This window comes from Epinephelus moara, chromosome 16 (genome assembly GCF_006386435.1).
Source record: "Epinephelus moara isolate mb chromosome 16, YSFRI_EMoa_1.0, whole genome shotgun sequence".
In the NCBI taxonomy this organism is placed as follows: Eukaryota; Metazoa; Chordata; class Actinopteri; order Perciformes; family Serranidae; genus Epinephelus; species Epinephelus moara.
Window position 1 is genome coordinate 28,794,221 of NC_065521.1, and position 14,884 is coordinate 28,809,104.

At 46.2% G+C, this 14,884-nt stretch overlaps 1 protein-coding gene across 3 annotated transcripts; it reads left to right on the forward strand.

Annotated features, from left to right (window-relative positions):
* Window positions 1-3: 3 nt before the first annotated feature.
* On the forward strand, window positions 4-14,531 carry ncoa6 (nuclear receptor coactivator 6). 3 transcript variants are annotated; one of them, XM_050064035.1, is made up of 18 exons: window positions 4-110; window positions 959-1,296; window positions 1,705-1,860; window positions 2,030-2,152; window positions 2,388-2,516; window positions 2,619-3,446; window positions 3,586-3,717; window positions 4,622-5,963; window positions 6,076-6,194; window positions 6,313-6,428; window positions 7,028-7,375; window positions 7,479-7,715; window positions 7,854-10,914; window positions 11,765-11,821; window positions 11,938-11,968; window positions 12,437-12,478; window positions 12,721-12,854; window positions 14,144-14,531. In XM_050064035.1, exons 2-18 carry the CDS (start codon window positions 999-1,001, stop codon window positions 14,188-14,190), a joined length of 7,200 nt encoding a protein of 2,399 aa, XP_049919992.1. In that variant the 5' UTR covers window positions 4-110; window positions 959-998; the 3' UTR covers window positions 14,191-14,531. The 3 variants fall into 3 exon arrangements, with proteins under 3 accessions (XP_049919992.1, XP_049919993.1, XP_049919995.1); XM_050064036.1 differs by having other exon boundaries at window positions 2,388-2,510; XM_050064038.1 differs by lacking the exon at window positions 12,437-12,478.
* The last annotated feature ends 353 nt before the right edge of the window (window positions 14,532-14,884 follow it).

Here is a 14,884-nt window from a genome sequence, read left to right on the forward strand (position 1 = left end):
TATTTTGTCCTTCCGCTAGCTTGACGTCTTTTTTTGTGGTTCATGTTTTGTTAGCTAATCTGGCTAGCAGATGTCGACTGGTCAAACTTATTTTCAGATGAATATATGCGGTAAGGTTTTTGCTTTTCTCACGCGGAATTTATTGCCGGTGATATTCAACACGTTAAAGCTAACGAACCGGAAAGCTAATAAGTTGTGATTCGATTAATTTATGAGGAATTAACCGCAATGCTACCCAGCTAACCTAGCTAACGTTTGCTAACTGGAGCTGTCGGAGAAGCCAGCAGGAGCCGCCTTGACATTAACATTTATCCTCTTTTATGCTGTTGTGACTGCTTGAAATGTATAAATTTGAATGGTATGTGATGTTCATATCGGCACTAAAATGCACAAAGACGTGGGATAAGGGGAATTTGTTTTCACCCTACTGAGTGTGATACATCGTTACGTTAGCTTACATTTGCGCTAAGGCCCGTGCTGCTGCTGCTGGGCCGATCACGTTAACCAAGCTGCCCTCCGATTATGGCAATGGATTAATATAGTATAACATGATTTGGCATTAATGTAAATCGCACAGCGTTTCAGATATCCCAACTACTTGTAGTCCACTTTGTAGGTGTTTGACATGTGCGCTGATGTGAGTTTAGCATCACCGGTTGCAGTGATGTCGCGAACGTAGTGGTGTGTTAGCTTTAACGTTACTGTGATAACGTCATCTATTTACTTGACGTGTATTGACAAAAAAAAGAAAACATGTTTTGTTTGACCCTTTCTTACCTGAAGCTATAACTGAAACCTTGCTACCCATCCACCCCAGCATCTAATACACTGTCCAAGTGTTAGTCGCTGCTCCACTGTTGTTTGTATACATTTTATTGTCATCTCTCGCGTGTCTTGTCTGTTATACTTGTGGTGTGGGATGGATGAGTGATCGTGTCTCTCTCGTGTGCAATTTCAGCATAAAACGGTTCAAACGCCACTCCTAGTAAGAGGAGAGGATGGCGCATCGACGTACCCCACCTCAGCTGTCCCAGAGGACAGAGTACCTGGAGCATGATAATGATTCCGACAGGGACTCTGGTGTTGGGGAGGATGCAGGGGAGGATGCTGACAGTTGCCATGGAGGCACCGTAACAGAAGAGGAGACAGTCAACAAACAAGATGGCAGGGGAGAAAACAGCGGGGAGGGGGAAGATTTTACGGTTTTTGTTGCATTTCAAGGGAATATGGAAGATGAGGACTTCACTCACAAACTTGACACTATCCTCAGTGGGATACCAAACATGCTTGATATGGGTTAGTTTAATTTTTAACTTTTATTTATATTGGGGGAAAACAGTACAGGTGTTTTTTTAACTTCACTGTTTGTATGTCAGCATATAATCACAAACCGCCTGTATGTTTGGGAATATGTTAAAAGACTCCAGTCCCCTCTGCTTCATCTCTTGGGTGTAATTAGGTCAATGAGAAATTACACTGTAAAGTCAAAATGTGCACATGTAGTCAAGAGCTGGATGCTTATTTTAGTTATTTAGTGTTTCATATTTGAAACATGCCACAATTTCTGTGTGCTATTGTATATTACAACAGCAGTTTTATTTTCCCATCCTTTCCTTTTCTGTCTCTAACCAGTAGTCTCTAAAAAAAATCCATTTTGTATACACTGTAGTTGCAACTTGTATCCATCCATTGTCCAACTTTTAGGCTCTGAGAGGCTACAGCCACAACATGTGGAGCCGTGGAACAGTGTGCGGGTTACCTTCAACATTCCTCGGGATGCTGCGGAGCGACTCAGACTGTTGGCCCAGAACAACCAGCAGCAGCTCAGAGACCTGGGGATCCTCTCTGTGCAGATCGAAGGTAACAGCCTATCCTTTTTACTCCTTCTCACTTCAAAACAGGATGCAAAAGACAGTGGTTTTTTCTTCTTCTTTTTCTTTTAACGTCTGTGGCACTTAAGAATAAATCATACAAACCAGACCGCTTGTTGTAAATATTTGTTATAGATGTTCCCTCTCTTGATTTTTAGGGGAAGGGGCCATCAATGTGGCTGTGGGACCAAATAGAGGACAAGAAGTCCGAGTGAATGGACCAATTGGAGCACCTGGCCAGATGAGAATGGAGGTTGGCTTTCCAGGTCAGCCTGGTCCAGGTATTAGTCTAATGACTTGATTACACATGGTTTTTATATATCAACTAGACTGAAGCTTCGCTTGAATATTGGGCGGTAGGCTTTTAGTAGTAGTAGTAGTAGTAGTAGCAGCAGCAGTATTTGTATTTTGTTTGCATTAGTTTGTGATTATTGATCTGTTATTTTTTTATTCAGTGTTTACTCACTTGATAAATATGTCATTAGTCTGTTATTTAATATGCACATATTTGATAAGGAGGAGTAAGGATGCCTAATCCGGCAATGGTTCCCCCGGGGCCTGGCATGGCAGGTCAGGCTATGGTACCAGGCAGCAGTGGACAGATGCACCCTCGTGTTCCAAGACCATCTTCACAGACAGGTTCAGGTCTTTACTTCTTGTACGTCAAATGATGCATGTTGTAATTTTGAGTATCTTTCAACTTGGACAATACAAAAATAAAAAAACTGCAACATCCATCTCCCACAGATGTGATGGATCCAATGATGCCAGGTATGTCAGTTCAGCAGCAACAGCAACTTCAGCACCAACAGGCTGGTCCCCATGCCTCAGGCCCAATGCCTCCTCAGGCTGCTCATCACATGCAGGCTCTGCAGGGTGGGAGACCACTCAACCCTGCTGCTCTGCAGCAGCTACAACAACAACATCACCAACAGCAACAAGCCCAGCAGCAAGCTCAGCTCTCCCAGCTCGGACCTAGACCTCCATTCAATCCAACGGGCCAGATGGCTGTGCCTCCTGGCTGGAACCAGTTGCCCTCTGGGGTCCTCCAGCCACCAGCGGCACAAGGAGGCCCTGCCTGGAGAAAGCCCCCACCCCAAGCCCAAATGGTTCAACGTCCACCCTCCCTTGCAACAGTTCAGACTCCCAGCCACCCTCCGCCCCCTTACCCATTTGGCAGCCAGCAGGCTGGGCAGGTATTCAGTGCCATGGGTCAGGGACAATTACAGCAACAGCAGCAGACAGGAGTGGGTCAGTTTGCTGCCCCCCAGCCTAAAGGCCCTCAGGCTGGCCCTGGTGGTGTCGCAGGACCACCCAGACCCCCTCCGCCCCTTCCACCAACTTCTGGTCCGCAGGGCAACCTCACTGCCAAGTCCCCTGGTTCGTCTTCGTCTCCTTTTCAGCAGGGTTCACCAGGGACTCCTCCCATGATGGCTCAGAGACCTACAACACCACAGGGTTTCCCCCAGGGCGTTGGATCACCAGGAAGAGCAGCCCTCGGCCAACAGGGTAACATGCAACAAGGATTCATGGGAATGCCCCAGCATGGACAGCCTGGGGCCCAAGTTCACCCTGGTGGGTTTCTGTCGCTAACCGTGTCTTGTTAGACTTAAAAGTGCACGTCAAAAAAATAGTTTTGCCCCTTGTAATACAGTATGTTATGTTTAAGTCCTCTGATGTCCAAAATAACAAAATCAATGAATACTGATTACAGGCATGCCAAAGCGTCCCATGGGCTTTCCGAACCCAAACTTTGTCCAAGGTCAGGTGAGTGCCAGCGCTCCAGGAACCCCTGGTGGAGGAGCCAGTCAGCAGCTACAGAGCAGCCAAGCGATGACTCACACAGGTAAAAGATTAGCTGTTCACGCAATCATAAGCATTTTTGGCAAAGATCCCCTTTTACATGTACCGGTGCAAGATATTTACATTTGAAAAATAAACTCTCTTGTTTAATGATATGCTCTTTAACTGATGAAAACTGAGTAATATATACTACTGCATGTCCTCTATGATGTTAGCAAACTACAAACTAGTAACTAGTAAAATACATAATTACTGTATTTAGGTTTTTCAAACAGAAAACAGTGTTAAATAACCATGTTTACAACTAATTTAAAAGTTATGGTGATACAGTAATGGCAAAATGAATAGTTGTAGGCCTGAAGTTTGAGATCAGCAAATATTGTCGTCAACAGCACAGAGGATTGGTGATGCTACAGCCAGTAGTCTATAATGGCTGGCCTAGTTAACATTAATGACCTTCATTGGGTTGTCTGTTTACTGGCCATATGAACGACCAACTTTCGGGCCCTTTATCGCAGCTTAATCTAGTATTTTAAAGATGAGCAATGTTTTCATTTCACCATAGACTTGTTGAGATTAAGTAGCTTAAGACAAACTTTACAGTGATCCTATCATATTGTAAATTATGTTGTCTTCATTTAGAATGTCACTGTAATGTTTTAAAACACTACTCATGCTGTTGAGTATTAAAGGAAGTAATTGCACTAGGTCATAAGCCACCAAGTGCATCAGTTTATTACATATATAAAACTAGTAATATTTAATACTCATCTCATTAAGTTCCAGCTGTGCAGTCTGTTGGTTATTGACATTTAGGCTCGATGAACTGCTTTGATGTGCCTAATTTGACAGGTCATGTCTCAACAAAGTTAGCAGAAGGCATAAGAGCTTAGTGCATGTTGTGATTTCCCTTTTAGTGATTTTTTTTCCTCTCTGTTTTACTTCAGGAGCTCCGCCATCAGCCTCCACACCTAACTCAATGCAGGGTCCACCCCATGCCCAATCCAATGTTATGGGTGTACAAAGTAGCATGGCTGGTCTGCCACCTGGTACAACTGCTGGGCCTAGTATGGGCCAGCAACAACCTGGCCTCCAGACCCAGATGATGGGCCTCCAGCATCAGGCCCAGCCCGTGTCCTCCTCCCCCAGCCAGAAGGTTCAAGGCCAAGGTGGAGGTCAGACTGTCCTCTCAAGGCCCCTCAGTCAAGGGCAGAGAGGAGGGATGACCCCACCCAAGCAAATGATGCCTCAGCAAGGCCAGGGGGTGATGCATGGGCAGGGTCAGATGGTTGGAGGCCAAGGGCATCAGGCCATGCTCCTGCAACAACAGCAGCAGCAGCAACAACAGCAACAGCAGAACTCCATGATGGAGCAAATGGTTGCCAACCAGATGCAAGGCAACAAGCAGGCATTTGGAGGCAAGATTCCAGCTGGGGTCATGCCTGGCCAGATGATGCGTGGCCCTGCTCCAAATGTTCAAGGTAACATGGCTCAATTCCAGGGCCAAGTTGGCCCTCAGCAGCTGACTCCACAACAGCAGCAGCAAATGGCTCAACTTCAACAACAGCAGTTACAACAGCAGCAACAGCACCAGCTGCAACAGCAGCAGTTACAGCAGCAACAACAACAACAGCAACACCAGCAGATGAACCAGCAACAGCCCCAGCAGGTTCCTATCGCTGGCAATCCTAATCAAGCCATGGGCATGCATGGGCAACAAATGAGGCTCCCCGCTGGTCATCCTCTTATCCAACAACAGTTGCAACAGCAGCAGTTACAGCAGCAGAAACAACAGCAACAGGCCATGTTGCAGCAGCAGCAGCAACAACAACAACAACAACAACAGGCAGCTCAACAACAACAGGCAGCTCAACAACACCCACATCCTTTGGGAGATCCTAATAGTGGCACAGGGGACTTGGGGGTCCAACAGATGGTCCCTGATATGCAGGCACAGCAGCAAGGCATGATGGGAGGCCCTCAGCACATGCAGATGGGAAATGGCCACTTTGCAGGTCATGGCATGAACTTTAACTCACAGTTCCCAGGTCAGATGCAGATGGGGGGACCCTGTGTACAGCCAGGGGGCTTTCCCGTCAGCAAGGATGTAACACTGACTAGCCCACTGCTGGTCAACCTGCTGCAGAGTGATATCTCAGCCAGCCAGTTTGGGCCTGGAGGAAAACAGGGAGCAGGCGGGGCCAATCAAGCCAAACCCAAAAAGAAGAAACCTGCACGAAAGAAGAAGCCCAAAGAGGGAGATGGACAACAGCAAGTAGAGGGACTTGGGTAATAATTTGTCTTTCTTACAGGTTTGTTTTTGCCATGGTGGACAGTTGAATTAAGTTATATCACTGTTACAAAAATGTATTTATACAGCCTCATCTATTTTTTTTCACAGTGGTCTTGATGTGGCTGCTGGCATGGAGGATTCTGAACTGCCAAATCTGGGTGGTGAACAGAGTTTGGGCTTAGACAACTCAAGCCAGAAACTCCCAGATTTTGCCAACAGGCCTGCAGGTAAATTATTTAGAAAGAGCTAGTTCTTAAGTTCTAGCAACATTACAGTATGCTTTATTTTTCAACATTTATACTGTGCACTAATTTGTGCACGTATGCCTCTCTGCATTTTACCTAGGCTTTCCTGGCCAACCTGGAGACCAGAGAGTGTTGCAGCAGGTACCCATGCAGTTTATGCAGCAACAACAACAACAACAACAACAACAGCAGCAGCAGCAGCAGCAGCAACAACAGGTGAGAATGAATAAGGGGGCGCTGCTCATCTGGTGACATGTCACTTGACATGCTGCTGTTTTGTACTATGATCTATTTAAGTGCTGGAAGTTGTTATTTACGTGACAACGCCTGAACGCAACACAGGCTCCGCTCCAGCTGAGTGTGCGTACAGTGCCGTGCTGTGCGAGCAGCGTGTTTCTCTGTGCATAACAGCAGTCTTTTGATGGTCATTTACATACTGTCCATAACAGTAACTATGTCAGATAACAAACTCCGCTGGGCTTAGGTCGGGTTTGGTCAGGAGTGTGTGTATGTGTATGTGTGTGTGTGTGTGTGTGTGTGTAAAGAAGAAAAGCGACTAGAAGCGGTGCGTCTGATGATTGACAATCGAGCCCACCGTCTTGCTCTACTAGCACAAGGTTAATCTCTTTTGAGTATAGGATGAATGTTATGTAGGTGTCCATTGGCAGGTCTGTTGCATAATGTATCTTTTTGATGATTGCTGGAGGGTGATCTTGTAGATGTGTTTAATGTTCTTCTGCCGATTGTTCAGAGCATGTTGATGCAAGACAAATTACCATGTGAGCAGACAATAACATTTTATCTCATCTCAACAGCAGCAGCAACAACAACAGCAACAACAAATGCAGCACATGCAACAGCAGCAGATACAACAACAACAACAACAACAACAAATGCAGCAGCAGCAGCAGATACAACAACAAATGCAACAGCAACAAATGCAACAGCAACAGCAACAGCAGCAACAATTACAACAACAACAGCAGCAGCAACAGCAGATGCAGCAACAGCAGCAGATGCAACAGATGCAGATGCAGGGTCTCCAGAATGCTCCAGGGCAGCAGGGGATGACAGGGCCGCAAACACCAGGTCAAGGCCAGCCTCAGATGCACCCGCATCAGCTGCAGCAGCAGCAAACTCAACAGCCACACCTGCAGCAGCAGGTATTGTTTTTATCAAGTACCTCAGTGACAGTGTTTGGTATCAACACAGTGGTTAATGGTTTATGTATGCATAATTAATGGTGATGACTACTTTGCATTTTAGCAACAACAGCAGATGATGATGATGCTGAAGATACAGCAGGAGCAGGCAAAGAATCGCATGTCCATACCTCCAGGAGGGCAGCTTCCTCCTCGGGGCATGGGCAATCCGCCTGAGGTGCAGAGGCTTCCAGTGTCACAACAAGGCAACATGCCTGTAATGATCAGCCTTCAGGGGCATGGAGGGGTACCGCCGTCACCTGACAAAGCCAGAGGGATGCCCCTGATGGTGAACCCACAGGTAAGGGGCCATGTGCTGCAGCATGTGTAAACATGAAATTGACAGTTGTATCTCTTGATTTGAATTTTATTTGTGAGTGCACTTCTTTTTTTTTCTGGGGAGTAAACTCTTCATGTTTATATTTGTTCTTCTTTCTAGCTTGCAGGTGCTGCACGAAGAATGTCCCACCCTGATGTAGGGCAGGGCCCTCAAGGCACTGGATCTGAGGAGGCCTCTGCCGGGGCCCACTTGAAGCAGGACAGACCTGGTGGCCCAGAAACTGGGGTGCAGCCTGGTAATGGGACCCAACAGATGATGGCTAACCAGGGCACCAACACTCATATGATGAAGCAAGGTCCTGGTCCATCACCAATGCCCCAACACACCGGAGCCAGTCCCCAGCAACAGTTACCTAGTCAGCCTCAGCAAGGAGGCCCCATGCCTGGCCTTCATTTCCCCAATGTCCCCACAACCTCACAGAGCTCCAGGCCCAAAACCCCCAACAGAGCCAGCCCCAGGCCGTACCACCATCCCCTCACCCCAACTAATCGTCCACCCAGTACTGAGCCCTCCGAAATCAACCTCTCACCTGAGAGGCTAAATGCCTCCATTGCAGGGCTGTTTCCTCCTAAAATCAACATTCCTTTACCTCCCAGGCAGCCTAACCTAAACAGGGGATTTGATCAGCAAGGTCTTAACCCAACAACTCTGAAAGCCATTGGGCAGGCCCCTCCTAGCTTAACTTTACCAGGCAGCAACAACAATGGCAGTGTGGGTGGAAGTAACACTAACAACAGTCAACAGCCTTTCCCTACAGGAGCAGGAGGAGCAGGCGCTAAACAAGACAAGCAGCCTGGAGGGCAGGGTAAGAGGGCAAGTCCTAGCAATAGTCGGAGGTCAAGTCCAGCCTCTAGCCGCAAGTCAGCCACCCCAAGTCCAGGGAGACAAAAGGGGACAAAGATGGCCATCAGCTGCCCTCCCCCCCAGCAGCAGTTGGTCAACCCTCAAGGGCAAACCATGATGCTAAGCCCCACATCAGTACCGCCAAGTCCAGTATCTATGCCTTCACAAGTAAGTGTGGGCATGGAGACACAGCAGACCCAGTGCCCCTTCCACGGGATGCAAGGTAACCCTACTGAGGGAGTCAGGGAAAGTCAGGGAATAATGACAGCAGAGCAGCGACAGATGCCTCAGCCTCAACCCCAACCACAGCCATTGAGGGAGTTATCAGCTCCCAGAATGGCAAGTCCTCGTTTTCCTGTGCCTCAGCAGCCCAAACCTGAATTGGAATTGCAGGCCAGCACAGTTGATAGGCACCCAGCACACACAACAGCTATGCAGGACTCCGAGGCATCGCCTTCTCTCAGGGCAGCTCCAACCTCCCTCAACCAGTTACTGGATAACTCTGGTATCCCTAACATGCCTCATCGGCCCATACAGAGTAATACTGGTAGGGATGTCATGGGAAAGGACAGCCCCAAGTCTGCTTTGGAGCCAGAGAGAGCACTCCACAGTAATCCCCAGAGTACAGACATGTCTGCTGCTGTTGCTACCACTGCCACTATAAATGAATCGGAAGCTAAACCCAAACCTGCTGTCCCAATCCCTACCAGCAGTCCTAATTTGCAGCCTGTGTCAATTTCCAGCTCACACCCTAGCACTAACTTGACCTCTAATATTATCCCCAACCTTAGCCAGAATCCTGTCGCCAGTCCTGACAAATCCCGTGTCAGTCCCAGTCCGAATGTAAACCCAACACCTTCCCTCTGCCCCACTCTCAGTACTAACACTAATGCCACCACAAGTGTAAGCCCCAACCAAGTCACTTCCAGTCAAAGCAGTCCTGTTTCAGTTGTTAGTACCAGTTCTAACTCCAGCTCTGCTCTAAACCCTGCCACCTCTTCCCTAAAACCAAGCCCCAGTCCTAAACCTGTGACAAGTGTTCACTCAGTTATACAGATCCCTGCCTCTTCTAGCACAATTTCCCCCAACCAGATCACTGTATTTGTCACCTCTAACCCCATCACCTCTGCCCCTACTCCTCAGGCACCCACATCTATGGTATCCACCATGGTGGCTGTCCCTAACAAGAACATTAGACCTCAGGACATCCGGCAGCAGGCCCCAGTCCCCCGACCTCCTCAGTTTCTCACCACCCCTGTATTTATCAACCCAATTTTCCAGGTCCCAGGTGCATCTGTGACTCCCAATACCACTATGGTATCACAGTCAGTCACCATGGTTGGGCCTATACAAGTGTCCACTACAAACATCCAACTTTCTCCTGCCCCAAGCTCCACCCAGTCCTCAGGGACTAACATGACCAGTGCTCAGCCTGTCAGAAGTGCTGTTGGACAGATCCAGCTTGCCACTAGCGTGTCCTCATCAGTCCCAGTTGGAACTCCCCCAGTTCCTCAGCAAATTAACCCAGGGGCTCCCAAAACAGAAAATCTAGGTGAGACCAGTTCTGCTCAGAAACCTAGTCCCCCAGTCCAGCAGCCATCTCCCCATCCAAGCCCTGCAACATCATCTCCCTTTCAGCCACCCCTAGCTTCACCTCCTCTCTGCTCTAGCCCTGGAGCCGCTAACACCATTCGAAAGAGTCCCATGTCTCCATCTCCCACTGCCCAAGTGAAAAGTAAATCCGCGCAGCCTGCTGCAGTTGTTTCTGGTCCAACTGATTCCCAGCAGAGTCCTGTAGAAAGGCCTACGCAGGGGCCCACTGGGGCTGTGCCTCAACAGGTCTTTCATCCTCCTGCTAATCCTGCCATTCAGATTGACGCACTAGCTCCCCATACTACTACTGCTACTGCTGCTTCAAAAAACATCACTTCACCTGCTGCCTCCTCTCCAATCCCAGTCCCTGGCCAAGTGGCTGTTCCTACTCAGATTGTTACTCAGGCTCCAGTGCCTGCACCAGTTGCAGTCTCTAGCCAGGCCCAGGCTGTAACCTCTCAAACTCCTGTTGTCACTGTAGTTGGTGCTGCCACTGGTGTCTCCTCTGCTACTTTGCCCTCTACGGTTGCTCCTGTACAAAGTCCTGTACCGTCCATTGTTTCAATTGTTGCTGGATCTGGATCTGCTCTGGAGGTTACCCCAACCACATCCTCTCCTGTTGCTAACCCCAACGGAGTTCCACAAGTTCAGTCGGACCCCCCGGCTACGGAGAACCCCATGCCACCAACTGCTGCATCTGCTGAAACCACTCAGACCACCCCAGGTAAACGCATAACCTATCAAGTAAACAGAATAATGACCATATTGAAGCCATGTTCCTTGGTCTGTTCAAGCAAGTATCAGGCAACGTGAAGTTTAAATCTTTCCTTGGTTTATACATTTACATAAAACATTTGGTATTCTTGATATTTCTTGTTTAAAAAGGAAAAAAAACATTGCTAACTGGTGGTGATAATAGAGGACTGACAGTTGCACAAGCCTTCTGCATCACACCTTATATACAGTAATATAACCACCATCTGTGTGGTTTTAGTTTAGCAATCAGTGACTACGTTTACATGCACAAAATATTACATTCTTGTCCTTACTCCAAAAAAGTCAATATTACTACTAAGCTGTTTACCATGGGAACAACACCACCTTCCTCTTTCATTCCTTCAACCACCATGTCTTGAAAAGATCGGCTTTGCGGTTGTAGCACATCCAAAAACTTGTTGGTGTCCAAAAAAGTAGGCATGTCTCTCCTTCTGACCAGAAATGTGAGCTTTTCTTTTGAGAATGCATCTTTACCAGAGCCTTGCAAACTTATGGTTAGTTTGTTTTTGTACAAAACACGAGAGGCCGTGTGTCACAAACTGCAGTAAAAACCCCAATTGAGACGCACCGTTCCAGTGCACTCTTTACATGTCCAAAGAACGCTCTTAAAACCTGAATCAGCAATTCAGCATATCCACGTCTTTATCGGAAAATGCTTCATTCCAAAAAAAAAAAAAAAAGCCCTTATTCGGACTGTGCTGTGCATTTAAACGTAGTCAGTGATACATATTCCTAACTAAAAATTTGTTGCACATATTCAAATGCGAGAGTTGAACTATATAATCCTTTGTCCCTAGCACCTATTCAACAAGAAGTCCCACAGTCCCAGGAACCTGCTGCCAGTGAGAAGACAGGTAAGTGTGGTCATTTTTGTTTTAAGAAGTTAAAAATACTTGTGTTTCAAAGAACAATTCCATATGCCACTTGGAACTAGGTGGCACAGAAATAACTTATTTCCTGTCCCGTTCAGGTGAAGAGGTCTCGACAGGTTCCGAGCAAGGGTAAGACTCCTTATAACATTTGTGTTCTTTCGACAGCTGTATTGTTGATTAGCTGGGTGATGCTTTGTGTGCTGGGGTCTCTTAAGGTGTCCCTTACTATTGATCTCTGAAAAGTTGGCCTAGTCTTAAGACCTGCACTCTGGAAGGAGAAATGCTTAGATATTTCTAACTCTACTGAAACTCAGGGAATTCATTTGGTTGGCCAAGGAGGTACATGGCGAAAACAATGAGCCACGTGGCCTCAGCACTTGGTATGTATGATTGGCATGCAACAATATAAATATACTAATGCATGTCAGAAGTTTAAACAAAGAAGAGCCTATCACCAAGCAAATTTGCACCACTCCACTGACCCTTATAGCCACATTTTTTTCTCTCCTGGGGTTTGTAATTATATGATGGGGAAGTGAAGCCATGTTTGTTCAGCACAGTTTATAGTTTACCGCTGTTTTTCCACTTCTATCACAGATGGGCAAAGAAAAGAAAGACGCCCATCAACTTAGTCCCAAGGTATGTATTTTAATGTTTGCACTGCAAAGACACAAGCAGTGATCATGTCGACGTAGTGGATGCTGTCGGGATGAAGACGGACAGTATCTGTGGTAGACGAGGAAAAACAGCAAGAGTCCAGCGTGGTATTATATCCTTCTCTGAGTAGAGCAGAGTTAACTCATGCCCTTGCGTCTTTAGTAACACATCTTTTGTGTCGTCCTTCCCTCCTTGCTGTTTGTTTTTCTATCTGGTCCTCTCAGGGCGGCTGTGGAGAAGCCCAAGGGACCGAGCAGACGCAGCTCCCGGGCAGAGAAGGAGGTGGAGGAGGAGCCAGTAGCAGACAGCGGCATTAGGAAGAGATCAGCAAGGCCTGGAACCAGTGCTGCTGTGAAAGGTAACTTAAAAACATACGCAGCTTTAAAGGTCCAGTGTGTAAGATTTAATAGGATATCTTGGCAGAAATTGAACATAATATAATGTTTTCTAGTGTTAAATCAACTTACAATAAGATTTGTCTTAAGTAACCCTTAAAATAAGCCATTTAAATCTACTTAGGGAGCAGGTCCTTTTCCACTGAGTCCACCGTATTGTTCTGCCATGTTTCTACAGTATCCCAGATCGGACAAACGGTACATTGACTGTAGATAGGGCCACTCACATTTTCGCATCAGCCACCGTATTTGGCAGCACCTCTGTGACAAAAGCGTTGTTGAAACATTAATTAGTGTTTCACTGGTTTATATCACCAGTCCATTTGTTTTGGAGAGGTAGAGACCGCTACGGATAACTTGGCTCCCGATAAAAACCTCCAGAACATGCCAAGTGCTGGAGACAGTGTGGGTTTCAGGAGGCCAGTCACTGGCATGTGTTCTGGGAGTGTCCAGTGATCAGACCTTTCTGGACAGAACTTCATAAAGCACTTACAAAGATACTCAACACTGATCTTCCTTTGCAATTTTCTACATTATATTTAGGATGTATGGATTTTAAGGCAAAGCGTTCTGACAAATATGTTTGGTATTTAGATATCTGCTTGCAAGAAAGCCCTCACAAGGCGCTGGTTGCTTCCTGAACCCCCCACATTTGAGGAGTGGATAGATATATTTTAAATTATTTCTATGATATGGAAAAGATTACTTTTTCTCGTACGCAAGACCCTTACGACCTGATTTCGTGGAGGTACAAAAGACTATTGTAGTTTATTTTATGTTTTGCTTTGTAAACTGCTGTCAAAAAACAACAACATCAGAACATCTGGATCTTAAGTTGTCAGAGCAAAACAAAAGGTGAGCAAACATTAGTAGGTGCTGGGCTAATGGCCTGTCAGCGGCGTGCCAAACTGCATCGGAGAAACACTGATTTGTAATATGAAACTGCTTTATTCAGTGATTTTGCTGCCAAGTCCCCAGCTCTGTTTGTTTTTGAGAGAAAGAGACCGGTGCAGATAATTTGGCCCACCGTAAAAAACCTCAACAATTGACACTTAAGGAATCTTGAGCGGGAGTTTTCTTTATGCACACTGGAGAAGTTTCAGCTGGTTGCAGTCTGCAGTCTTCCTCACTAGATGCGACTTACTCCTATGAATCTTACACACTGCTTCTTTATAAGACAGAACATCAATCACTGTGCCTATCATGTCAATACTACCTTATTCCTCATACACTTCTACACTCCTTTTAACAGAAACTGGAGCCAGCCCCACCCAGGCCAAACGAAGGAAGTCTAAATAGGCACAGCTGCAGTTATGGCAACCTGTGAACTGTACTGTAAATGTTTTTGTTTCCCGCTGTGAATCAATTGATATCGGTTTCTCTGTCCCAGACTATGACTTTTCAGTGGAGGAAGAAACCATGTACAGATTGTTTTAAAAAGAATCATGCTATTGTTTTGTCCATGCTATTATGTGAGATTGTAGTTAGAATGTGTGCAATACAGTATGTGTTTGTGTGAATGTGCTTTTTATATTAAATGCTGGATTAATCATGTGAAGACTGATAATGGAGCTTGTCACGATTGTATAATTATGTTGTAAAACTGAATTAAATTTTCTACTGCTTTTTGTTCTGTGAAACAGTGTAACATGATTCAAGTTTTGTCCCAAGGTTGTTGATCAGTCTCAGCTTGCTAGTTCAGATCTTTTGAAGTGGGGTTGTATGAGTAACTTATCCATTGTAAAACAGAAGTTAAATCGGTCAGCAACATAGCGTTTGTTAAGCCACCTAAAAAGAGTCACACTTAAAACAATCAAGTTTAAAGTGTACACTATATTGAGGGTATTTTCACTGCTTTACATTGCTATCGGAAAGTGATTTCCACAAGGAACTGAAGCTATTACATCACTCTCTTTATAACCACTTGAGGAAAAACTGATTTTACATCTCTGAACACAGGAGCTGTTGGTCTACCGCTGCCTCCATCTGTTAT

Coding starts and splice junctions, on each gene's coding strand:
- ncoa6 (XM_050064035.1), top strand. CDS start 999: ATGGCGCATCGACGTACCCCACCTCAGCTGTCCCAGAGGACAGAGTAC. Junction 2,153..2,387: donor TCCAGGTCAGCCTGGTCCAG/GTATTAGTCTAA, acceptor ATATTTGATAAG/GAGGAGTAAGGATGCCTAAT. Junction 3,447..3,585: donor TGGGGCCCAAGTTCACCCTG/GTGGGTTTCTGT, acceptor TACTGATTACAG/GCATGCCAAAGCGTCCCATG.